A 24969-nucleotide genomic window follows, 5' to 3' on the forward strand; every position below is an offset into this window, starting at 1 on the left:
GTACTGCATACGGTAGTTCGGATTGATTGCTGTTGAACTGGCTTGAATACGAGTAATTTTACCAGGTGTCCCGTATTCAGCATAGGGAAATGTGGTCACCTTAAGTCAAGATAAACCCTAGAAAGTGTTTAAACTACAACTTGCCTTGTCTACACTAGGATCTTATGTTAGCTAATATACTAAAACCTCACCGTTTGGCATAGTATAGACATAGGATTCTTAACACATACTAGGGTTTACTTTGACCAGCTAATGTGTGTTAAAACTACAACTTGCCTTGTCTACGCGTTAGTTACCAAGTGTTAAAAACACACCCATGTCAAACAGCTGAAGTGAACATGTATCTTCAGTTCTGTGCATGACTACGTTGTTCAGGTTCTGAACTGCATACGCTTATAATAAGCCTGCTTGAGGGTATATTCTGCTATACCAGTGCAGCACTGGCATACAATACTCATTAAAAAGGGAAGGTTTTAAAACCCTAGTTCCTGTGGGTTTAAGACATGGGGTTTCTTTTTAATTTAATCTGTAGTTTTTACTTAAGTTCATGAAATTTCAGTGTTGAGTGTTCAAATTTACTGAAAATGTTATGAGGCAAGGAAAGAGGACAAAATGCCTAAGGCTGCTTATTAGAAGGATATGAGTCACTTGGTAATTTCACATTCTCCTATTGTAATATCCTATTTATGGTGCTGTTATACACCAAGGTGTTCTATTCATCTGAATAAAATCTGTCAATGATTTTCATTTCTAAAGACTGAGTTTTAATTTGCTTAAAAACAATGAAACTACTAAAAGATCCACATAGAAACTAGTCAGTTCCAGAAGACGGATGGACCTGCAACAAAGGGAATAAAATTGGGCTTGTGACCTTTTATGTTTCTTCATGATTTATAAAGAAAGCCTGAAGTTTTTTTCACCAAAAGAAGACCGGGAGGCAGTTTTAGACTATTAAAATGCAGGTCCTGTTGGACCTAAGTGTATATTGTTAAATCACATAAATAAATAGTGAGTGGGGTAGCTTGGGATTTCAGCCAATGTTGCCACCATCCTGTTTTGAACACAAGACAGATGCTGTGGGCCTATGTCTGGCTTGTTAGAAGGAGGATGGCAAGCAGGTGGATATGGATTGTTAAGATTCAAGGTCAATACTCCTCATGAACAGCACTGTTCAGGCTATTATGGAGAGCCAAGTACAGTACACTCACAGTGAATGTTTATCAATGTAAAGTTAATAACTTTCTGCTTGTGGGCTTTACCAGCACTGTTGTGGAGAATCCCTCCAGACTACAGAACAAATCCTTTGACTGCCCCCCCTCCCCACCCCACCCCAAGGTATTCAGCAGACTGCATTTCTTTTCCCTCAGGGACTGTCTATTTGCACAGTAAGATGGGATGAATAGAACAAGCTAACAGGGCCGGCCTTAGGGAAAAATGGCGCCCTGGGTGGACTTGCATTGTGGTGCCCCTACTCCCGCTGCTAAGTTTCCTCTAAGCTGCGTGGCTGCCTATTAAGCCCTGTGCAGGGGCTCAGGGCTGCGGTCGGGGGAGAGGCCTCTTCCCCCAGTGCGGATGTGCCATGGTGGGCAGAGGCGCCCCTCCCTCGGCCCCGACTGCTGCAGTTAGAGGGGGCTGGTGGGGAGTCCTCTCTCCCTGCCACAGCCCCGAGACAGCCTGCACTCCCAAACCCCTCATCCCTGGCCCCTCCCCAGACCCCACACCCTCCCACACCCCAACCCTTTGCCCCAACCCTGAGCCCCCCCCCCGAACCCCTCATTCCTGGCCCCACCCCAGAGCTGTCACTCCTAGCCAGAGCCCTCACCCCCTGAACTCAATCCTCTGCCCCAGCCCTGAGCCTCCTCCTGCACCCTGAACCCCTTGGCCCCACCTCCCCCTGCCCCCCCTGCTCCGCTTGTGTCCCGAGACCCCGCTGGCTCCCCCCGACCACCACTTGCTCTTCTCGGCCTGCCTGCCATTTGGCCAAGGGCTCCTCTCCGCCCCCTGGCCAGACCCCAGTGCACCTCTGGCTCTGGGCAGTCTCTGCTTCCTACTGCCTGTCTCCTCAGAGCTGAGCTGCATGGGACTGGTGCAGAAGCCTGGCCAGCCTCAGTCAGGTGGCGGGGGTGGGGCAGGAACACAATGTGGGGGTCTTGGCTGGGCCCCTCCTGGCAAGTGCATCTTGAGGGAGCCTGGCCGGGGCAGGCCCTGGCCTGGCTGATCGTGCCACTCCAGAGGGGCCGGAGCGATTCCCTGCCCCGGGACCAGCCCTGGCTGTGCTGCCGGCTCAGCCTGGCAGACAGTCGCCTCCCAGCAGGCCGGGGAGTGCGGCCGAGAGGCAGGGTGTGGGGGAGTGGGTCTCTTGGGGGTCGGGGTGGGGGGCTGGGCTGTGAAGGGGCAGGGAAGATCTGTGTGTTGGGTCACTAGGAAGTGGGGGTTCTGTGGGGGGTGCTGGGCAGTTGTGGGGCTGTGTGCAGGGCGCTGTACATTTGTGGGTCGGGGTGGGCGCTGGGCATAATGGGTCGGGGAGGTTCTGGCCATAGGGAGTCGGGGGGTGTTGAGTGACGGGGGGCTGTGTAGTGTGGCATAGGCCTGTCCCTGAGGGGAAAGGACATGCTGGCAGCACAGGGCTGGGCAGGCCACTGTGCGTCTGGCAACTGCCGGTTTGTAAATAGTGCCATCGCAGTGGGCGGAGCGGGGCTGCCCCTGCATGCCAGGCCCCATTGCTTCCGGCTGGCCCCTCGCTCTGGGGACTGACCTTCCCACACCATGCTCCATTGCCTCCCTGGGGGCCTAAAAATATGTTTGGCGCCGGGCCCACAAAATGTTAATACGGCCCTGCCTCTGCCCTGGGAACTCCCTACAGCCTCCTTCCAATAGCAGGTTCCCCAGGAAATCCCCAGGAAACAGCAACAGCTGCTTTTGCTCCTGATTCAGCTCAGGAGCCCACCCACACACACACACACCCACCCACACACACACACACACACTTCCTCTAAACCAGGGGTTCTCAAACTGTGTGTCGGGACCCCAAAGTGGATTGTGACCCCTTTTTAATCGGGTTTCCAGGGCTGGCTTTATACTTGCTGAGGGCTGAAGCTGAAGCTCCACCACCTGGGGCCAAAGCCGAAGCCCAAGGGCATCAGCCCTGAGCAGCAGGGCTCAGGTTACAGGCCCCCTGCCTGGGGCTGAAGCCCTTGGGTTTTGGCTTTGACACCTGGGGCAGTGAGGCTTGGGCTTTGGGCCCCCCAACCCGGGGTGGCGGGACTCAGGCTTCGGTCCCCGCTCTTGCTGTCGTTCAGTAATTTTTGTTGTCAGAAGGGGGTCGTGCTGCAATGAAGTTTGAGAACCCCTGCTCTAAACCAAACCTCCTCTACACCCCAGGTTAGTGGGATGTCTCCTTCCATTTACTGGCCGAACTCCCCCCACTTCCCCAGACCCCCATATGCTGCTGTGTGGGGTTGCTACTGGCTGAAAGATTATGGCTCCTCCCCACCCCCATAGCTTCAGAGAAACTGGAGCAAGCAGAGGCTAGGCTGTGTCTTTCCTTTGCCCTAAAGGATATGGAGAGACAACGAGAAGGAGGAGGTAGTGTCTCTTCCCCTCCCCCCCAAAGGCAGAGGGGGTAGAAGGGCCGCACATGTATGGTGTGGTCACCAATAGTGTGTGTTGTGTGTGAGGGGTGCTCCTCAGCTGTCCCCTCCCCCAAACAGACAGGCCCCCATACACAGCTGCTGCAAGGGAAGGGAGAACAGGAGGATGGCTTCCTCAGCCAGGCCCCCCTTGTGCCAACTTCCTGTGGGGAGACGGAGCCAGGGCTGGCCTCCTCAGCGGGGATCCCCCAGAGCAGCTTTGAGGGAGAAGAGCAAGAAATGAGGGGTATCCTCAGTCACCCCCCAAATGGGGGGGAAGCATGCCCTGGCGCACCTCAGCACATTCCCCCCTCCTCTCCCAGTCTGCGCGGCTCACTGGGCACAGCAAAGGGGACTCTGCTCCCACCAGGCAGTAACTAGACACACAGACACACGGAATGGTAACATACATAAGCCAGTAAGTGAACACTTCAATCTCCCTGGTCATTCTATTACAGATTTAAAAGTCACTATCATTGAACAAAAAAACTTCAGAAACAGACTTCAAAGAGAAACAGCAGAACTAAAATTCATTTGCAAATTCAACACCATTAATCTGGGCTTGAATAGGGACTGGGAGTGGCTGGCTCACTACAGAAGCAGCTTTTCCTCTCCTGGAATTGACACCTCCTCATCTATTATTGGGAGTGGACTACATCCACCCTGATTGAATTGGCCCTGTCAACACTGGTTCTCCACTTGTGAAGTAACTCCCTGCTCTCCATGTGTCAGTATATAATGCCTGCATCTGTAACTTTCACTCTATGCATCCAAAGAAGTGAGGTTTTTACTCACGAAAGCTTATGCCCAAATAAATCTGTTAGTCTTTAAGGTGCCACCAGACTCCTTGTTGTTTTTTACAGACACACCCAGACCCACCCCCGGCAGCCAAGCAGGGAGGACCATGTCTTTCCCGGGTTGGGGGGGAGGTAAGGGGGGGAGCTTTTTAAAGTACTGGTGAAAGACAACGTTTTTGTCTACAACTTCTCAGTGTAGACATACCCTCAGGTGACAACATAGTTGCAGTGGTTCCCCAGACACTCTAGTGTAAATTGGTCCTAAACAGAATCTCATCACCACCACTCATTTGACACTCCCTCTTTCTAAGGCTGAGTATTCTGCTTTCAAAGCCCTGTTAATCCAGAAAGTATGATATCAAAGCTTTACGATAAGGCTGGGCGGAGAGATTGATCTCATTAAATAACTTAATCTTTACCCCACTTTTAACTTGTGAAATACAAGAGGGTGTAACGTTGAATGAGTCTTGGCTTTCAGAGATAAGATGGACAACAGGGAAGCATTGAATTTTTAATGCACTGGAAATAGTATTTGTATTTAGCAAATCAATACCGCATTTATATGCAAATGGATTTCAGTAACACATCACCCTGTTCTTTGAAGCTGCCTTCTTTGAATCAACATTCATGGGGCCTAGAATAAATTTTTGTTTAAACTGTCAAGGTGAACCTGTTTCCAGGCTTATATACAGTTGACACCACTCACAAACTAGAGGAAAACTTGCTTTCTGGTCCAGCTCTCTGAAATGGAAAAACTAGGAGGTGCAGTGCTGTCTGCAGGACTGTAACAAGATACTGGTTGTTCTCTTTGCATGCCCCCTTCGGACGTTGAAAGAGCAGCCTCTCAATAAAGCAGTGTGTCATACCAAGGGCAGGTCTACACTAACCCCCCAATTCGAACTAAGGTACGCAACTTCAGCTATGTGAATAACGTAGCTGAAGTTCGAAGTATCTTAGTTCGAACTTACCTCGGTCCAGACGCGGCAGGCAGGCTCCCCCATCGACTTCGCATACTCCTCTCGCCGAGCAGGAGTACCGCAGTCGACGGCAAGCACTTCCGGGTTCGACTTATCTCGTCCAGACAAGACGTGATGAGTCGAACCTAGAAGTTCGATTTGCTTGCCGCCGAACTACCAGGTAAGTGTAGACCTACCCCAAGGGTGTTTTGTCACGGTTCTTTCACTGACCATATTGTCACAGTACCTGAGGGCCATAAGGGCAGAGGATTCTAATGCCCTGCATAAACTACTGGTTTTAACCTAGTTTGAACCAGGTTAGGATTTGGTTGGTAACCATGGCACCAAATGCGGTTTGCCCTTGCCAGAAGCCAAGCTAGAACCTGATTGTCTTCCTATAACAAGTTCTTAAGTCTAATTTTATTGTGTGGACAGGACTCTGTCCGGTGGCTGGCTGGCTTTCCTCCTAGGTCTGTGTTCTCAGATATCCAGAATGCATTGCCCCACATGCACTGATACTACAGTTTGCATGTTCTCCAGACACACTATTACATGCTGAAGCAGGGTGTATGGCCAGTAAGATTTTTCCAGAATACAACTGATACATAGCTGTACTTGTTCTGTGGAGAGCAGTTTAATAGCAAATTACAGGTGTCACCCCTTAAACGCCGGAGTCTTGATGTGGCTGTATATGTGTCTAACAGAGTTTGTTTGGTTTACAGTACAAAAAGGAAGGACAAAATGTAACCAGTTACTGCCATGAGACCTTGCCAGGATGGGTGCATGACGTGCTAGGCCATAATTGGGCATGTTTTATCGGAAATAAAGTTTCGCCCTCTCCCTCCAGCATTCATGTGAACCAGCTCCCTCATCAGAAACCAAGGGAAAGGTGAGTGCACACAGTGAATGGAGGATGACTTTTTATTTTGAAATACGGTGACAACAGCAGTTGTGCTTTAAATTCCAGACTAAAACATGTGGACTGGCTCGGGGGCAAGATACAAAGCTATAGTATCACAGCAAGTTTGTGGTCCAAATGAAAGTAAATTCGTTAGGCTTGGGGGAAGCAAGTAGTGGTGATGGGGCAGTTTAGTGGACAGGGTTTCCATTTTCTTCAGATATGGTATGCTGTCTTTAAGCTCAACTGTAATCACAGTCAAAATGGAAAGCTACATTTAATCTGTTTAAAAAAGATCTGGAGATGTTTGTAAGCTTCCTGGACTAAAAGTGCAGAATCTGTAGCAATAAGGAGGTCTACAGTTATTCCTGATTAAGTGTTGTCTGATGTCGGCCACTCATTTCCAGCTGCTAACAGCTAAGTGGTGAATATCCTTACTTTTCAACATAAGAAATTACTATGGTCACTGGATATTATTCAGTCACAAATCCAAATGGGAAGAGAGGCGGTCTTAGTCAAGCTTTGGATTGAGATTTGATCCACAGCCTGAAAAAGCTGGAGAACCTCTGTCTAAATAACCTGGTCTGCTTGTCCAGTTGGCTCTCTGAGGTACACTCAAACTTTGAACCTTAAACTAGCATCAACCCAGTTCTAATAGAATAGATGGATTTAGACTAAAGATCTAAAGCACTGGTGTGGGAATCTGAAAGAAGAAGGTTAGGAAGTGGTCATCCCTGGATTTTCTGAATGCAGAGAATAGAGGAAAAGTTCTGAATTTAAATCTTAAATCCAAATAATTCATTTCAGGCAAATGGTCCCATGTAATGTCCTCTTTAAACTACTGGGACTGCTTAAGGTAAAAGGGGAGAAATGTTTGGCTTGATATTTGTTTCTCCCCAACTCCACAGGGCAAGTCTATGCTTAAAACACTGTTTCGGCTCAGCTGCGCTGCTGTAGTGCTTTAATGAAGACAGTAAGCTGTCTGGAGAGAGTTCTCCTGTCGGCATAGTTAATCCACCTCCCCAACAGGTGGTAGCTATGTCTGCGGGAGTGCTGTCTACACCAGGGGCAAGGAGTCACTATAACTATGACCCTTGGGGGGTGGGTTTTTTCACACCCCCGAGCAATGTCGTTATGCCAATATAGGTCAGTAGGGTAGACCATACTTCAGTATTACAGCTGGCTTACAAGAGCCTGCTCCTAACCGAGTGGCGAAGTGTTAAAGTTGTCTAATCACAGCAGTTGTGTGACTAGTGAGTAGTCTTCAGGCCAAACTTTTATCTTATTGTACTGTTCCTGATTGTCTGCAGGTTTTCAAGGAGGCCTTATGTACACAACTTTGACTTCGTGAAAGCTATCAATACTGTTCAGAAATCCTGGACAGCAACAACATACAAAGAATATGAAAACCTCTCCCTGGAAGAACTAACTAGAAGAGCTGGAGGTCTCAAGTCCAGAGCTCCGAGGTATTAAAGTTTTCCTACTTAGGTCACTCACGAGGCCTGCTGGTGAGAATCATTGTCTGAGTTCTTTGGAGCTGTGCTGATTATCATCAGCTATGGAGCTAGCTCCTAGTTCAGATTATAGATAATATACGATGGAATCCAGATGTATTCAAACCCTTTATAGTATGATTGAGTGCCAGCATATTTGCCTGTTTGAGTCCTGATGATCCAAACATATCTGGCTGTCTTGCAAGCACTTCCGATGAATGGAAGTTTTTGCTGTTTGATCCGGTCCTGAAATTGCCTCAGAATATACAGATTAAGGGAAGAGGTGGTGACATGGGTGTAGAATGGGAATTTTAGAATTAGACTCATCACTCAGGTTGTGCCCACACACAGCTATGGCAGACACTTAGGTATTTTTATCCTTTAAATAAAGTTAATTAGGAAGTTCATTACCTTCAGTCCAAAAACAGCCATAGACAATCATGGCTGAAATACCTACAATGCAGATTTTCAGAAGGAGTTCTCTGTCACTATATCAAATTGCCCATCCCAGTGTCTCCTTCTATAGATAACTTGGGGAGAATGCTGGCCTATATTTTATACATAGAGTAAGGCACACACCGTTCCATATCAGGCAGCAGAGGATTGTGTAGGCACACCGTAACCTCTGATTTCAGTACAGTCTGACCAGACTTGTAACTGGTGGTAGAAATTGTTTTTCCTTTGAAATTTCCCACTGTGTAGCTGTTCCCTCCAGTACATTGGCAAGAAAGAGAGTAAAGCTACCTTCCCATCCTCTATGCCTAACACTGCTTTGCAGTGTTTTAGCTTTGCAGATGTCTTTTTTTCTCTCTCAGATGGTTGACTCTCATGGTGTTGAGCCATGTCCTGAGGTAGGAGGAGGCTGTAGGGAAGAAATATTGTTCATACTTTCCCCCCAAACTTCACTGTACTATAGCAGTCAAGTGTGCAGGTAGAATTTGAAATCTCTAACTTTTGCTGCTCTAATTATGGAGAACTCCAAATATTTGCTCTGTGCATGCAGATAATGTTGGGGCTTTCCGATATGTTGGTAAGATTATGCGTTTTCCCTGTGAAGACGGTCACGTGCCCTCACAATCACAGAAAAATAGCACTAGGTACGGACACACAAACATTAGACTCTCCATCGTCTGCGTGTAATGTTAGATCTCTGTAGTGCACTTGGAGCAGCACTTGTTGGGCTGATCTCTCCAGTCTGCTGTGAGTAGGAGTGAGCCTGATGCTTGTCACAAGAACTTGACTTTTAAAGGGAGTGGAATGCTTAACTGTGCAATCTTTTTGGCTTGTCTGCACTATGACTGTCCGCCAGCAACGGGTGCAGGTGAGGATGGTTTAGCTGCAAGCGTAGACAGGGACAGTCAGTATTCAGCACCATTTCAGTAGCTGCGGAGAAAGTCGGCTTCAAGTAGCTGTCTCCAAGCATGCTTTAACCATGATCATCGGAAGCATGGCTGGACACTTTGTCCTTGTCAGCGCTTGCAGTTAAACTGTGTTCACCTCTGACTGATGCACATTGACAGTAATTGGTGATTTTGTGTAGTTTCAAGAAACCCTGTGTATTCTTAATAAATTTTGTTGATAGCACAGATATTCAGTAGCTGTCCAAAGTCTGTTGTAAGGCTGCCATTCTTGATGATTTTGTGGTATTAGTTCAGCACTTCAAAACAAAAGCAAACTTTTGGACTGATATAATTGCCCTAACCAGCAGATTGTTACGGCATAAATAAACCCTTATCTGCTCCAGCAGGGATTATGACTATTTTCTCCTTGCTATATTCCACCCCACTGAAGCTAAGTAATAAAGAATCACCTGTGAGACTTGACACCCATTCAGTGTGCATGGAGGGGGTTGCTAGCTCTAGATACTGATAGGCAGCAGCGGATTAACACACAGGTCCCGGCCAATTTGGGGCCCCCCAGGAGCATTGGAACGGTGGCCCCGCCCTCTGCTCATCCTCTTCCCCCCTGTGGCCCCGCCTCCTGGCCAGGGCGGAAGCTGGAGCCAGGCCAGAGCTGCCCAGGGAGCCCTGGACCCTTTGCCTGCCCTGGGCGGAGGGCTGCGGGACCAAAGTCTGTGTCCCTGCCCCCCGGGGTGCACCATCCAGGACAGGTGGAGAGTATGGGGGCACAGGGTCACCAGAACCAGGGGGGCCAAGGGGACTATGCCCTCCCTCTTTTAATACAAGGAACCTGCCTTAGTGGTGGGCGAGAGCATGGAGCGCCGTATCATGAGCGTTGGCCCCTGCTCAGCCAGGGCTGGCTCTGTGTGTGGCTGCAGCTCCCAGCCCTAGATGACTCCAGTTCTTTGCAGAGGGAGCCCGGCTTGGGTGCAGGGTTGGGTTGCAGTGTCCTGAGACATGCAGTGGATGGATGTAGTTTTGGGGAGAAATTGTCCCCCCAAAACAGGGGTGAGGTGTGGCAGGGTGTTCAAGGGGTCCTGTGCTATTGCCCCCTCCCCCCCATTTCTGCAGCTCTGAGCTGCTCTGCTCTGCCTGAGGGGGGGATTGGGGGAAGGGAGGTGGGGGGGGGAGAGGCAGAGGGAAAAGAAGGGGATGAGAGGCTGGAGGAGGGAGAGGGGTGGGGCAGTGATGAGGGGAAGGGAGAGGGGATGGGGAAGAGGCAGTGGGAAAGATGGATGGGATAGGGCAGGGGGAGGACAAGGAGAAGGGGGATGGGGTGGGGAGAGGAAGCGGGAGGGGGAAGAGCAGAAGGGGGATGTGGTGTTGAGAGAAAGGGGGATGGGGAAGGGGGCAGTGGGAAGAGGCACTTTGCATCTGAATTGCCTGAGTGGCCACAGCTCCTGCACTCAGGTCACTGCAGCAGCAGCCCCCATCCCCCCAAACTGTCCCTCATAGCACCGGCAGCCCAGGTACCACTCCAGGCTGGCGGGGAGAGCCTGGGGTACTGGCTTCAGCACACACATGCCCCCCAAATGTAGCAATCAAACTACGCTTATGGAGGGGACGCACCTGCCCCCCTCGGGATCCACCTCGGCTCTCACTGCCCTTTAGGCAATGTTTAAATCCTTGGATCATCCGAGCCCCATCCCAGAAGACTCTGGGCCCTCCTCCGCGCCCCCCCCCCCCCCCCCCCAGTGCCCAGACCACTTGGCAGCTCGCTCCACAGCGCCACTGGAGGGGGCTGCTCCCAGGCACCTGCTCTCTTGCTTTGCTCCTGGCGGTGCTGGCGCTGCTGGGCCGGGACTTTGCAACTTTTGGCTGCAGATTGTGGCAGCTGCAGTGCTGAGTGTAGGGGCCAGAGGGCAGCCGGAGATCCTACTGCACCCCCAGCCTGAGATCCCCCCTGCCCCAGAGGATACAGCCCTCTACAGACCAGGATCTCCTGGACACATCCAGTCCCCAATCCGGGATCCCCCCTTCCCCTGGGGACACACTGAAAGCCCCCGACTAACTGGGCCTCCTCCCTTCCCGGGACACCTCCCTGTTGCGGTTTAAATGGCTTGCAAAAAGCCAAGCATGTCTGCACCCCTCCCCATGCACATCCTCGCTCCAGAGCCCAGGATGTGACATCCTTCTCCCTCCACCCTCAGGTGAAAGAGACACCTTCCCCCAAGACCATGGAGGTGAGGATCCCCCAGGCTGGGCTGGCGTGTGGATCTCATACTGCTGGGAAGGTGTCTCCTGGGATTGTTACCCTGCTCTGCACAAACCAGTACTCCGAGTAACAGGACAAAATTAAGAGGAGGAAACTCAAAGCTATCAGGGGAAACCTTTCTGGCAGTGCGATCTCTGTCTTAGGAATAGTCTCCCAAGGGAAAGGCTGGAAACCCCAAGGCTTGGGACTTTTAAAAGGAGACTGGACAAAACATGTAAGGAGCAGCCCTGCATTGGCAGGGAGATGGACTGAGACGAGATGATCACAAAGGGCTTTTTCTCCTCTAACTGCTATAATTCCATCCCACTATTCTGGGAGTACAAATTCTAGTACTAAAGACCCACAGCCTGGATCCCATTGCAGTGGGCTGGAGAATTCGTGCCCTGACATGCAACTCCTACTGAGACAATAGTGTAGATCCTGCTGTTAGTGTAGCTGTTTGCAGGTGCCCTTATATTTAGCTGAACCCTTACACTCACGGGTTGAGTGCATCCCCGCCATATCGTGAGCATGGAATCTGACACTGCTACCCTGCTGTGTGGATCCCAGCATCCTTGTACTGTGAATTTTCGGCCTTCACACCCTGCTGTATGTATCTCATTTTGCTAGTAATGCTAGTGCCAAGGTGTGATGACGACATTATGCTAGAAATATGAATCCTGAAAATAGTGTCCTGGTGTGATGGTCACTCTGGGCTGTTAATATGAATCCTCCATTCTTGTATACAGTGTTGTAGCCTTGTTGGTCCCAGGATATTAGAGAGACAAGGTGGGTGAAGTAATGTCTTTTATTGGAGCAAGTTCTGTTGGTGTGAGAGACAAGCTTCCGAGCTTACACAGAGCTCTTCTTCACTCACCAACAGATGCAGGTCCAATAAAAGATATTTCATCACCCACCTTGTCTCTCTAATGTGAATCCTGTCATTATGGCCCTGTTGGGTGCATCCTAATACACTGAGGGCATGAATCTTGGCCACTGGAGGAGGAGTGTACATCTTAATGTTAGTAGCCTGCTGTTTAGATCTTACTCCACTCTGAGCCTGGGCGTTTTAATCTTGGCCTGTGTATTCTGATGCAGTGAAGTTTGGAAATAACATGAACACGGGTCCGGCCATTACGGGTGGGCGCCGTGGTCAGGGGGGTGGTATGGTCAAGAAGCAAGGAGTGGGATTGGATTTGGGGTGTGAGGCAATGGAAGGGATCTTGGGACAATGTGGGGGAGGCAGTGGGGCCCAGGGGCAATGAGGGAAATTCCTCCACCACTTTGGCCTTGGCCTTGCCCACTTTTACAAAAGTTTCATCACCCTTGGGCTCCCCACAGTAACTTGGCTCCCTGGGCAGCTACCGCAGCTCTTACCATAACCTGGCAGGGCCTCAGGGGAGAGGAGGAGCAGGGGGCGTTGGCCCATGGTGAGAAGGGTTGTGGGGGGCCCAAAAGTTCTTGGTGCCCAGGGCCCCAGTAATCTTAATGCACCTCTGCTGTTAAGAAATAGTCTGTGGAAGCAAAATTGCTAGAGGTGTCAGTTCCTCATGCAATCTCTTTTCCTTTGTCTAGACAATGTGATGATATGTTAATGTCAAATGTATGTTCTTGTGTTTTAGACCGAAGCCTGCACCGTTAACGCCCGAATTAGTCAAACAAGCTTCAGGTTTGCCAGAATCCTGGGACTGGAGGAACATTAATGGTGTCAACTATGTCACTCCTGTACGAAACCAAGGTACGAGGTTTTTCATAATCCCCATAATGAGACTGTCTGCAAAGAATACCTCGTACTTAATCTATTGCATGTCAGTATCATAAAAGATCTGAATTTACTTTGCTGTATGGTCCCCTGTGATAGGCAGTAGAACACACCTGATATACAAACCCTCTGTTAAGGCTTGGAAAAGTTTTGTCTCTCGATACTTCCTGCCAAATTAGAAGACTACTTCCTGTCAGACCATCCAGTTCAGTACAGGAGTGAAAGTCAATTACCGTGGCTCTCTGTGTGGAGATCGCTAGCAAATTCTGTTTGTCCAAACTGTCATCATGATGAATTTCTGCCCACCACAATCTCAGAACTGATACAGTGCAAGTTCAGTTATTAATTTTTCTGCTAATTGCTGCTGACAGCATATTATCATACAATTTTAACCAATAATCTCTTGAAGGATTGTTTATACCATCCTCAAGTCTCATTACTTAAATCATTTTAGGAATAATTAGTTACATGGCTGATCCGTTACAGAAATAGGTGTCTGTTTATGCTTTGAAAAGCGTAGACACTGGTAAATGTCTGATCCCCCCCATAAACAAAATGCAACCACTGTAAAGCTTTCTCCTCACTCCTGCACTAGTACAAATCTTCCTTCTTAGCTGGATTTAAAGGTTCAGTCTTACTATTATTTATCTGTAGTGGTTCAAAATCTCCTCTTAAGGCAAATGGAATGGTATATAATGCTATATAATGAAGTTGTTTCCTTAAACCATTGATCCCTTTCCAGTGCATGAGGGGTGTGTGTGTGTGTACCAAAAAATTCCTAACAGGATTTTTTTTTTTGGGGGGGGGGGGGGGGGGGGGAAGGGGGGCGGAAGGAGGAGGATGGCGGGGTTTATGGAATGTGAGAGAGTTGGTTCACAATCTGATCTGTTGCTGAATGATGATAGGAAATATTGAAACGCTTACACAGGGATTATCAACAGCTAACCGGTGTAAAGACCTATGCTTCCTTCGTATCTTCAGTTCACTTGAGAAATGTGGTATCGTCCCTTCTTCATTCAGTGGGTAACAAGATCTAAGGCAGCGGGTCTCAAACTTTTTTACTGGCGATCCCTTTCACACTGCAAGCCTCTGAGTGGGACCCCCCTAATAAATTAAACACACTTTTTAATATATTTAACACCATTATAAATCCTGGAGGCAAGCGGGGTTTGGGGTGGAGGTTGGCAGCTCGCAACCTCCCCATGTAATAACCTTGTGACCCCCTGAGGGGTCCCGACCCCAAGTTTGAGAACCCCTGATCTAAGGCTTCCTCTTCCTGTAATTGTAATCACGTTCTCAGTATGGGGAATCTTGCTTTGCTGTTTTCAGGAATGGGAGTTGCCTAAACCCCCTCATAGTGTGTTGAGAAAGCACCTCCAACATGTAAAGGATTTCAGCTGGACTGTATTTGCATGTCATATTCAGCCAGAAATGAGCATCTTTGGTATAAGAAAGAGCAAAAAGACAACCTTATTAATATGCGTAATGCTGACATATCAAATAACCATCTTCCTTACAATAATGAGCTATTGTAGATTGCAGAGGCATCAGACATCAATGGCTGTAAATAGTTATTAGTAAAACAATGGCATAATATTAAGATTTAGATGCTGAAAGTTTGAAAATGCACCGAAGACTAACACAACCATGAGCAATAAGAAGAATGTTTTTTTTCAAACAGCCAATCATGCTAGGCAAACTTTCACATGCTAAGCTGTTGGGACGCTGCTGCATTCACTGGAAGATCATGCTTTCTTCATCTGTTGACTATTAGAACCATGTGACTGCTACTGTTGTCCCAAATGGACAAGAATTTCATAAGGACAAAGGGGTAGTCTTTGAAGATAATCCTTCAAAATTGCAGAGGCAGGCCTCCAGCCACAGTTTTCTTGGTTTGGAATCTTCGTTTATATCTATGATAGCACATCAGCATTACCCAATATAATCAGTCACCTTTTTTTAGGTAACCTCCTTTACTTACTATTCAGGACAGTAACTGAATTACTGTCCCCTTTAATGCCAGCTAACACTTTAAGAGATAAAGGCCTGATGTACACTACAGACTTAGGTCGATGTAAGGCAGCTTACGTCGACCTAATTATGTCGGCGTCTACACCATAGCCTTGTTCCCTCCAATGTAAGTGCTCTACTACACTGATATAAGAATTCCACCTCCACTTATGTCAGTGTAGACACTGTTACGTATATTGGCTGTCATTCTTGTCAATTTCATGGCGCCCTGCTGGAGCGGTGATACTGATAAGAAAGGCTGGTAGGTTCCCTGCTGTGAATCCGGCATCCGGCTCACAGCTCAGACTGTCACCCTGGGGTGAATGAGGGGTTCCAGCTAGAGCCCAGCTGCCCCCTGGGTTCTGGGAGGCAGAGCTCCCTACCGGGAGTGAGGAGCTGGGGAGTGGCGGCAGCTGGGCTCCCTGTGGGTGCGGGGAATCCAGGCTCTCAGCCCCCCACACTGTTCCTCTTAAGTCGGAGGAAGCACTCCTGACGGGGACACGCACGGACAGAAGGAGGGTAGTGAACCATGGCAGGTAATTACTGCAGTGACTGTAAGTCGACCTAACATAGCTTGACTTAAGTTTGTAGTGTAGACATGCCCAATGCTCAGTTTGAAACTAGAAGCAAACAGAACAAAGAACTCTAATACAAATTAAGCTTCAATAAAATCACTGTCCCAGGAACCCCCCCTTCCCGTGCTTTAGATATCTTCTGCAGAAGAGATTAGTTTGAGAGGCCGCATTGCTGTCAGTTTCTACTATGGGAAAATATTGCTGAGCAATTACATTACAGTAACCAATTTAGCCCGGAGACCTAGGATTCTCAGTAAATCTCTGCTCTAGCTCCTGTAATCTTCCTCTCAAACCAGAGTAGGTGGAAAAATATAGTGACCTACTGATTCCTCACCTTTTAAAGGTGTTTTATGCCCTTTAATCATTTTTCATCATTTAATGATCCTTTTGCCACAGACTGAGTGGAATCTAATGCAGTGAAGTCTGTGATTGACTTGGAATTGAATCTGTGGGGAGCATCCAACATGCAACAGTTCCAGCAATTATCTCTGATCTCCACTGATATTCCATTTCTGTGTGGGTGCCATTTAGGAGCTTCCCAGAGTGTACTGCTGCCGTTAATAGGGAGAATGTTTTTTAAAAGAAGTTACTTCCAGGACAATGATTACATGAATGGACTCTTATGTATCTTTGCAAATGAGACCTGGCCTGCTGTGGCTTGGCCAATCAGCAAAAGATGGTATGATTGTGTAAGAATGGGTGTCGCCTTTCACCACTTTGAACATGAATGCTCTTTGCCCAGCAGTGTGATCAGAGAGCAACTTCCACCCCCTCCTCTTCAGAGATGCATCCAACGTCTTAATGTTGAATAATGGTACAAAGTCCTGCTTTTATAATAGCCCTGCTTGATGCCTTCCTACACGCAGTTTGAGACATGAGGTAGTTTGGTTTTGTATTCCCAAAGCCTCATTCCTTTTTTAAGCTTTGCAGTATTTTCCTTTGTAGTGGGCAAGTCAATTGGGGCCCTCGGTGAGGGGCAATAGTCAGAATAAGACCTCAGCTAAGCAACTCCCCCTCTGCAGTGAAGCTACTTCACTTTCAAAATTTCTCTTACATCACAGAAAACACCAAGAGGGGGCGAAGGAGCTAAAACTAAAAGGCAACACTAAATTTTGGTGTAAAATATGATGCTAGGTGATTTATCTTGTTGCCTGCCACCAGAGGGCAACTACTCTGAAAAGCCAGAGTATGACTGCATGCTGCTTGAGAGAATCACAAAATCCACAATATTAAACCTCACACTTACTTTGCCAGACTCTAAAACAAGCCATTATTTTAGAAGCAGTGGTATAAGTATAGTGGTGCAGTGGGAAACAATGGCTCTAAATATACTAACATCTGAGGATAGTATGTCCAGAGTTCAGTGGACACAGTCTCATAGGACACCTTATAGGAGGGCTTCCTAAAAAGCAGCCTCAAAGAGTTGGTTATGAGCATCTTCCGCACCATGCTAACCAATATTCTTTATATGACCATTCGGAGGCAACAGCTTAACTATTATGCAGCTTTTAAAACTAGACAATTAAAAAGTTAAACTTAACATTTTTAATAAGAGAAACTATATTTAAAAAAAAACCTTCTCTGTCTTGCTGCTTCCTCTTAGGAGACATCAAACCTGCTTTCTGACCACAGCTGATCTTTAAAGGGATTTCTAAATACTGACTTCAGTGGAACTACTTTTGTGCTTACAGTTAAGCATATTTAAATAGCTTTCTTGAACTGGAGCCTAACTTTTAGTCAAACTGAAGACAATGTCAGAGCAGGGTTGACTTGATTCAACAACCTGTGCAATATGAGGGTCACCTCCCTTTACAGCACCCTGGTCTTGTTTAATTTACTGATGTTTTGTATTTCCTGTTTTCCTCAGCGTCATGTGGCAGCTGCTATGCGTTTGCTTCCATGGGCATGTTGGAGGCAAGAATTCGTATCCGCACTAACAATTCTCAGACACCAATCTTCAGTCCTCAGCAGGTTGTGTCCTGCAGCCAATATTCTCAAGGTGAGTGGACTGGAGATGTTCCCCTGGTATTCAGGAGATGGGGGAGGAACACCACCCCAAGGATTTTGTCACTACAGGAGAGGAAGGGTTGACAGTCTCTTCTCATTGATTGGCAACCATTTTTGTAAGCCTGTCTGTGGTCTTGGGGTGGGAAGCTCATTTGCTGTGAAATAGCAGCTTCAGAAAGCCAGGGTATTAGAACACGCTTCTTTCATGACTGAAAGAGATGACTAATTCTTGAGTGTCACATGCTTAGGACTACATTTTATGGTAGCTGACTTCTGTGACTCCATCATAGTGATTCAGATTTAATTCCAAGGTCACTAGAGTCCATTTTGCCGTGTGCATGGGACTCTTGTATTGGAGTTGAACCACCAGTGGTTTGCTTAATCCTAGCTAGTGGTCTGTGGAGACTGGCTACTCATTTGGTGTCTGCTATACTACTTCTCCAGCTGCTTGTGCAGGCATCCAGGCGTTTCATTGTAAACAGCCGTGGATGACTGCAAAAAACAGGTGGAAACAAGGAAAAGGAACCTGTCTAGGGGCATGTGCTGTGTTGGAGAAGCATCCTGGAGCTGTAATCCACCTGCAGAGGAGAAGGAATGTCTAGGGGAGCAGAGGAGATTGGAATTGGGCAGTGTGTCCAGAGGAGTTAGGAGAAGGCCACCAGACTGGGTAGCACATTTAGGGAGAAGGGAACAAAATGTCCCTGGAGCATGTACAGAGGGAAGAAGAACAGAGGGGTGTGGGGAGGCAAAAGGAAAAGCAAAAATCAGCAGACTGCGATTCACTTTGGGGGAAAAGGATACCACCCCCACGGTATATGACAGGTACAATACATATGTTTTTTAACTGGTGCTATATTTCCATGTAAGGAATTGCTGTGGTTACCATGGGGATGTCATACCGGCACAAATGGCTAAGAAGATGGCTTGTGCAGTAGGGAGTTAAGGTAGTCCTGGGTGTTAAAGGAATGTTAGGCATTGTTTCCTCTTGATCTCAGGGGAGAGATAAGAGTGGTTCCCTTTTAATTGTAACCGGCATTAGCCATGCTCAGTCTGATAAAAAATATCAGAGATAATAAAGACTTGTGGTGATTTTTAAAACAATGAACTTGCAAAATTGCTACTTCCTCTCCTACCCCAAAAAGACCTTCTGCAAGGAATAATCAGACCTTTTCTGACTGTTTCAGGTTGTGATGGAGGATTCCCATACCTCATTGCCGGGAAATACGTCCAAGATTTTGGTGTGATGGAGGAAGAGTGTTTCCCTTACACAGCCACAGATTCTCCATGCACTCCGAAGCGGAACTGTTACCACTACTATGCCTCTGAGTACCACTACGTTGGAGGGTTTTATGGAGGCTGCAATGAAGCCCTGATGAAGCTTGAACTTGTCATATATGGGCCAATGGCCGTTGCTTTTGAAGTTTATAGTGATTTCATGCTCTATAGAGGAGGAATCTACCATCACACTGGGCTGCAGGATGAGTTCAACCCCTTTGAGTTGACCAATCATGCTGTGTTGCTCGTGGGGTATGGCAAAGATCCAGATACTGGTGAGAAGTTCTGGATAGTGAAAAACAGCTGGGGAAGCTCCTGGGGAGAAAATGGTTACTTCAGAATCCGCCGGGGCACCGATGAATGTGCAATTGAAAGTATAGCAGTGTCCGCAACTCCTGTCCCAAAATTATAAAGCAAAACTCCTTTCCCCAGTGCCTCATTTCTGAGAAGCAAATTTCTCAGCCATAGGAATGTATTGATTATATTATGTACTTGGAAAATTTTACTGCAGTGTTTTAAAGCTTAAGAATTAGCTTTAATGAGATTTTTCAGAATCGAGTGAGCAGTTTTCACTCTCTACCACTGAGGACACTTCAAAATTCTGTTCTTTGTTTATGATACACAAAGATACACTTCCTGGCAGTAAATTCTCTAAGAACGCAATTGCCGTTAGATTAACAATAAGTGGTAGTTATTCATCATTTTATAAAGCCCCGATATTTTCTTTCCCTTGGACAATCTTAAAACTAGATCTCAGAAGGAAATGATTGTTACAATAATCTATAATTACTTAAAGGGACACTTTTTAAAGTATTGTGCCTTACACAATAAATCAGGGAATCATTGCCTTTTAAAATTGGACATCTTAAGTGTGCATCAGAGGATGATTATACTGTGACTAAAGGGAAACTTTAAAGCTATAAGTGTTTGGCAAATGTGCAAGCAAAATGTCAGATGTCAAACTCTCTGAACTTCAAAGTTCGTTTTACATATTGGCCTTTTACTGCATTTATGTGGCGTTTTTTTAAGTTCCTGTTTTTATGAATGTCATTTGAATTCAATTCCAAGCTGATCCTCAATAAAAATCTGACTCTATTGCTGTGGGAGTTGTTCCTTGCTGAAGTTGATGCCTTTTTATTGCTATGACCTACACCAACAGCATCAAAATTGAGAAGGGATATTCAGGTATTTTAGCATAAGGAAGATTTTGGGTGGGTGGGGGAGGGGAATTATAAATCATCTGTCCTCCAGCCAATTCTGTTCTGTATCGGTTCTTACACTGCGTGGTGTTGCTCTTTAGTGCAAATGCAAGCAGAGTCTTTGTACAGCACCTAGCACAGAGCAGTCCCAGTCCATGATTACAGCTTCTTGGTGGTATGGCAGTATTAATAATAATCTGTGCATGAATGTAAATAAGGCTATGTCAGCTGTAATCCTCTACACCGAGATGTAATACCTTCAGCCCCATATGTATCTGCTCCCTTATTTTCATGTCCGTATGTAGGTAAAAAAAAGGAATGGCGAACAGGCATGACTGAAAAGATGTGAGCATAGACAGGTTCTCCTCTGCAGGGGGGAGATGTCACATCGCTTCCTCCTGCAACTAGAGAGGAATAATGTGGCAGATGCATAGCAGGGCCCTTATTAATGCAGAATTGTCCTCCAGTCTGTGTCCTTAACTGGCTCATACTTTTTATCAGGTATCAACAGTAAATCCTTGCTGTGCAGAATCCCACTCCTTATATCTGGACGGACACTCTGTTCACAGTGCCTCTTTGTTTATTTGTATTACAATAGCGGCTAGAGGTCCCAACGGAGATTGGAGGCCCCAATGAGCTTCACAAATTCATGGTAAAATGGTCCCTGCCTCAAAGGTTACAGTCTAAATAGGCAAGAGAAAGGGTGAAAGAAAGGCGCTATGATCCCTCTTTACAGGTGGGGGACTGAGGTGCAGAGACTAAGGGCTGGTCTACACTTAGTCCGGACTTCGGACTAAGGTACGCAAATTCAGCTACGTTAATAACGTAGCTGAATTCGAAGTACCTTACTCCGGACTTACCGCGGTCCAGACGCGGCAGGAAGTCTCCCCCCGTCGATGCCGCGTACTCCTCTCGGCGAGCTGGAGTACCGGTGTCGATTGTGAGCACTTCCGGGATCGATTTATCGCGTCTTAACCAGACGCGATAAATCGATCCCAGAACATCGATGGCGTGCCTCCGGACCAGCCGGTAAGTGAAGACTAGGCCTAAGTGCATACCTCTCAACAGTCCCTCAGTGCATAGGAATTCCCAGACTGGATCAGTCCTGAGGTCTGTCTAGTCTCCACCAGTGGCCAGCACGAGATGCTTCAAAGGAAGGTGGGAGCAGCCACAAAAGAAGGCAGATACGGGATAATCTGCCCCCCGTTCAGGTCTCATCCTAAAATTGGCTGTAGCATCAGAGCTGTCTCACACAGAACCAGAATAGGCTAGAGGTCTTCCCTGATACCCCTTTTCATTTCCTTCTTCCCTTATTCCTGCTCTCTTCTCTTCTTCCATCTTTGAGTCAACTTAATACAAGCAGACAAGCTATTTGTAGATATTAGCTACCAGCCTCACCCATCCATAGCCTGTTATTCTTCTATCTTTAGGTTGCTACTGGGATCTAGTGTAACATTGAATAGCATGTTTCTGCTGTGGTAAAATCAATAATGCTTGTAGCACTCTTTCTCTTGTGCTTTACTATGGAGCTATTTAAATGCCCATTTTCTTTGCATATACAGAGGGCGTAACAGCTGGTATACCACAGCATGCTGCTGACTGCCTCTAGGCTGGCTGGCAGTAAAACTTTTTAACTTCAGGATACTTAGCAATCTTGTTGGCTTGTTCTTGTCCACTAAAGAACTGCAGCTTACTAGCATTCAACTCAATTACTGTAACTTTGCAAAGGTGGCGTGTGCTCACATGAGCCACTGGGACTAGTTGTAACCATGGTGAATGTCTTTTTCCCACCACAGCCTTCCCTCAAGCTGGTGCAGTCAAAATTTTTCATTGTAACCTTTTCTGATGAAAATTAGTTTTCTCATCAACATGGAAATTTCCATGGGAAATGTCCAGTTCTGAAACTTCCATGCTTTTGTTGCAAAAACATTTTTTTTGTTTATACTCAGCTTTTCATTCTCAACCCCCCCCCCCCCAAAAAAAAAAAAACTTTAGTTTTTTGGATGAAAGACTAATTTTTCTTAATTAAAACGTTCCCATGAAAGTTTGACTAAAAACACATTTCAGGACCTACTCAGTTGCAGTACCTGTGCCTTATGGTATATAAAACAACCTGTTTAACAAGAAAAGCTTCATGGATGGAGGTACTATACATGATGAAACTAAACACATGCATTAAATTAGACACTAAAGTAGCTCCAAAGTATGTACATACCGAAAACAGTGCCCATCACAGACCAGTTACTGGAGTATTGTGCTCTTTTGTGAGGATCAACTGATTGGTGTAGGCAACACCAGGATTCTCACTCTACATTAGTACTGCAGCTGTGCACAGTTGACACAATTCAGGATATAACTTGCTCCAAGCAAATGCACTTGCAGTGTTGTGGACAACATTATAAACACCTGTGTGATTGTGAATGTGACCTGTATATTCCAAGTGGAAAAAGGCCTGTTTTCAGTCTCACACTCTGAGGCCACTACACTCTGGATAGTCATGGTTTCATCCTTAGTAACACACTTTGAACATATTGTATGTTTATGGATTCCTGCTCTTTGGCTGTCCTCACTGTGTCGCCAACTCTCAACGATAACTGGTGTTTTTCTTAAAGCCCTGAAGTCATGTGAATGCATCAGCTTCTCGGCTTTCCTTTTAAAAAGGGTTGTAGCCCTTATGGTTATGGAGATATGCTTGAAAACATGAATGTGTCTTGCTAAAGTTCAGAAGGCAAATAATTCCCAATGGATTTTTTTAAAATCTCATGTTTCTTTTTTTAAAGCTTGGGCATTGAACTGTTGTATGTGTGGGCATTGTACTGCTGTGTGTGTGTCTGTGTGTGTGTGTAAAATCTCCCACCATTACACTCCTACGGGCACTAATGGCAGTGGTGGTGTAGAAAGGAGATTGGTATTCACTATTACTTATCACCATGTCATCTACACCTGCTTCAAGCCAGTAAAAACACTGGTGTCCCCTCTATACTAGCATTCCACAGGGGAAGCTGAATATAATGGCGGTCTTCCCATAATCTAGTGTGGCCACAGATTTGCTCAGAACCAGACTCATTTGTTTTCTTCTGGCTTGTAGGGTCCTGTATTTAATTATCATATTTCAGAAGTGTCAAACACGCAGCCCACTTCAGCTATTTACATGGCCAGCATGAGTCACTTGGATTCTGTGGATTCTAAGATTTTGTTAGTTTTTGTTAGGGATTGTATGCTAAGAGGAATGGAAAGAATCATCTGCAAGAGATGGAGACATCAGGACTACGTGCTGTCTTCCTGGAACCAGGATGTGACTGCAAGATTGGATAGGATTCTGGAATTGGCAGGCAAGGCCTCACTAGTGATAGTGAATATCAGTGGAGACACTGTAAAAAGCAACAGAGAGTCCTGTGGCACCTTTAAGACTAACAGATGTATTGGAGCATAAGCTTTCGTGGGTGAATACACACTTCGTCAGACACATGTTGATTCATCAAAATCAAACTCTTCTGCTAAGACAGTTGAATTTCAATGAAGGTCTGATGGAAAGCAGGCAAGGTTCCTTGGAAACCAGCTTGCCCACCCAGCTCCTTAGCAACCCACTGGGCAGGCTGCAGGGAAACCTAGGCTTCCAAGCTCCTGGCTTTTTGGCAGCTCGCAAGGCCTCTTAATTACAGGACTTGGGCCTTTGCAGTTCCCAGAGAACTTTGAAATGTTGGGGGTTTTGTTCCAAATTGCAACACAACCAAATTATTGAAATCTTCCATGAAACAGGATTACCTTTCTCCACAAGACTTTAGTTATCATCTATTTACAAACGATCAAGTGGGACAAAGAGAAGGAAGAGTGGCGTTCTGTCAGAAATTACATTGTCAGTGACCGGGAAACAGGTAATTTGAAAGCAAATTGTGACGGTTTGGACCCCTCTTCTGGGATGTCACCTGATGTACTGGGGTTTAACTGAGCCTCTTCTGCTCAACCAGCCTGGGTTCCCTCTCCCTGTTTTGCTGAATTAGGCTCTCCGGCCTCTTGCAGCACACACACACAGGTAGGGCCACACCCTGCTGCAGACACAGACTGAAGTCAGCTCTGTGTGTGGGGACTCCCACAGCACTCACATATCCACCTCCTTTGGGAGATAAACCCAAAATAATACTGTCTTGCACTGTATAGAAAAATCTGCGCAAGATCAGAAAAATCTGCCCTCTTCCTCAATGTGAAGAGAGATGTGCATGACTTACTCCCCCCCCCCATTAGAAATTACATAAACTGGGTTTAATAATAAAAAAAATAAGTTTATTAACTACAAAAGGTAGATTTTAAGTGTTAAAGGGATAGTGAACAGAACAAAGCAGATTACTTAGTAAATAAAAAAAGATGTAAACTGAGTTTAACAAACTAGATAGGTAGGATACAAATTAGCAAATTTTCACCCTGAGTGATAAACAGGCTGGCAGATTCTTGTGCCTTGACTTTCCCAGGTTTTCTTACACAGGCTAAAAATCCTTGCAGCCTGGGACCATCACTTCCCACAGTTCAGGCTTTGTTCCTCAGGTGGTGTTGTAGGGAGAGTGAGGTCCCTTCATGTTGTCATTGTCCCTCTTTTATATCTTCCCCCCACTTGCTGAAAAGTTTTTTTTTTGCTGTGACCTGGGTCAAAGAGTTCCCATTGTGTAGAGCTATTGCTGAGAGGTTTCTATTGCACACAGTTCCTGGGGTGATCCTTATGCTTGTGTGCATTTTTCAATAAGCCACTAACATTGTAATGTAGCACATTTGAAATACAGAG

At 46.5% G+C, this 24969-nt stretch overlaps 1 protein-coding gene across 1 annotated transcript in view; it reads left to right on the forward strand.

Moving 5' to 3' along the window:
• CTSC (cathepsin C) overlaps window positions 1-20091 on the forward strand; it is a 37935-nt gene extending 17844 nt beyond the window's left edge. Inside the window, exons 3-7 of the mRNA XM_054015685.1 lie at window positions 6105-6271; window positions 7591-7746; window positions 12990-13105; window positions 17582-17713; window positions 18906-20091. Of these exons, the coding sequence (XP_053871660.1) occupies window positions 6105-6271; window positions 7591-7746; window positions 12990-13105; window positions 17582-17713; window positions 18906-19408 (1074 nt within the window). The 3' untranslated portion in view covers window positions 19409-20091. The remainder of the gene's footprint in view (window positions 1-6104; window positions 6272-7590; window positions 7747-12989; window positions 13106-17581; window positions 17714-18905) is intronic.
• Window positions 20092-24969: the final 4878 nt, after the last annotated feature.

This window comes from Malaclemys terrapin, chromosome 1, assembly GCF_027887155.1.
Source record: "Malaclemys terrapin pileata isolate rMalTer1 chromosome 1, rMalTer1.hap1, whole genome shotgun sequence".
In the NCBI taxonomy this organism is placed as follows: Eukaryota; Metazoa; Chordata; order Testudines; family Emydidae; genus Malaclemys; species Malaclemys terrapin.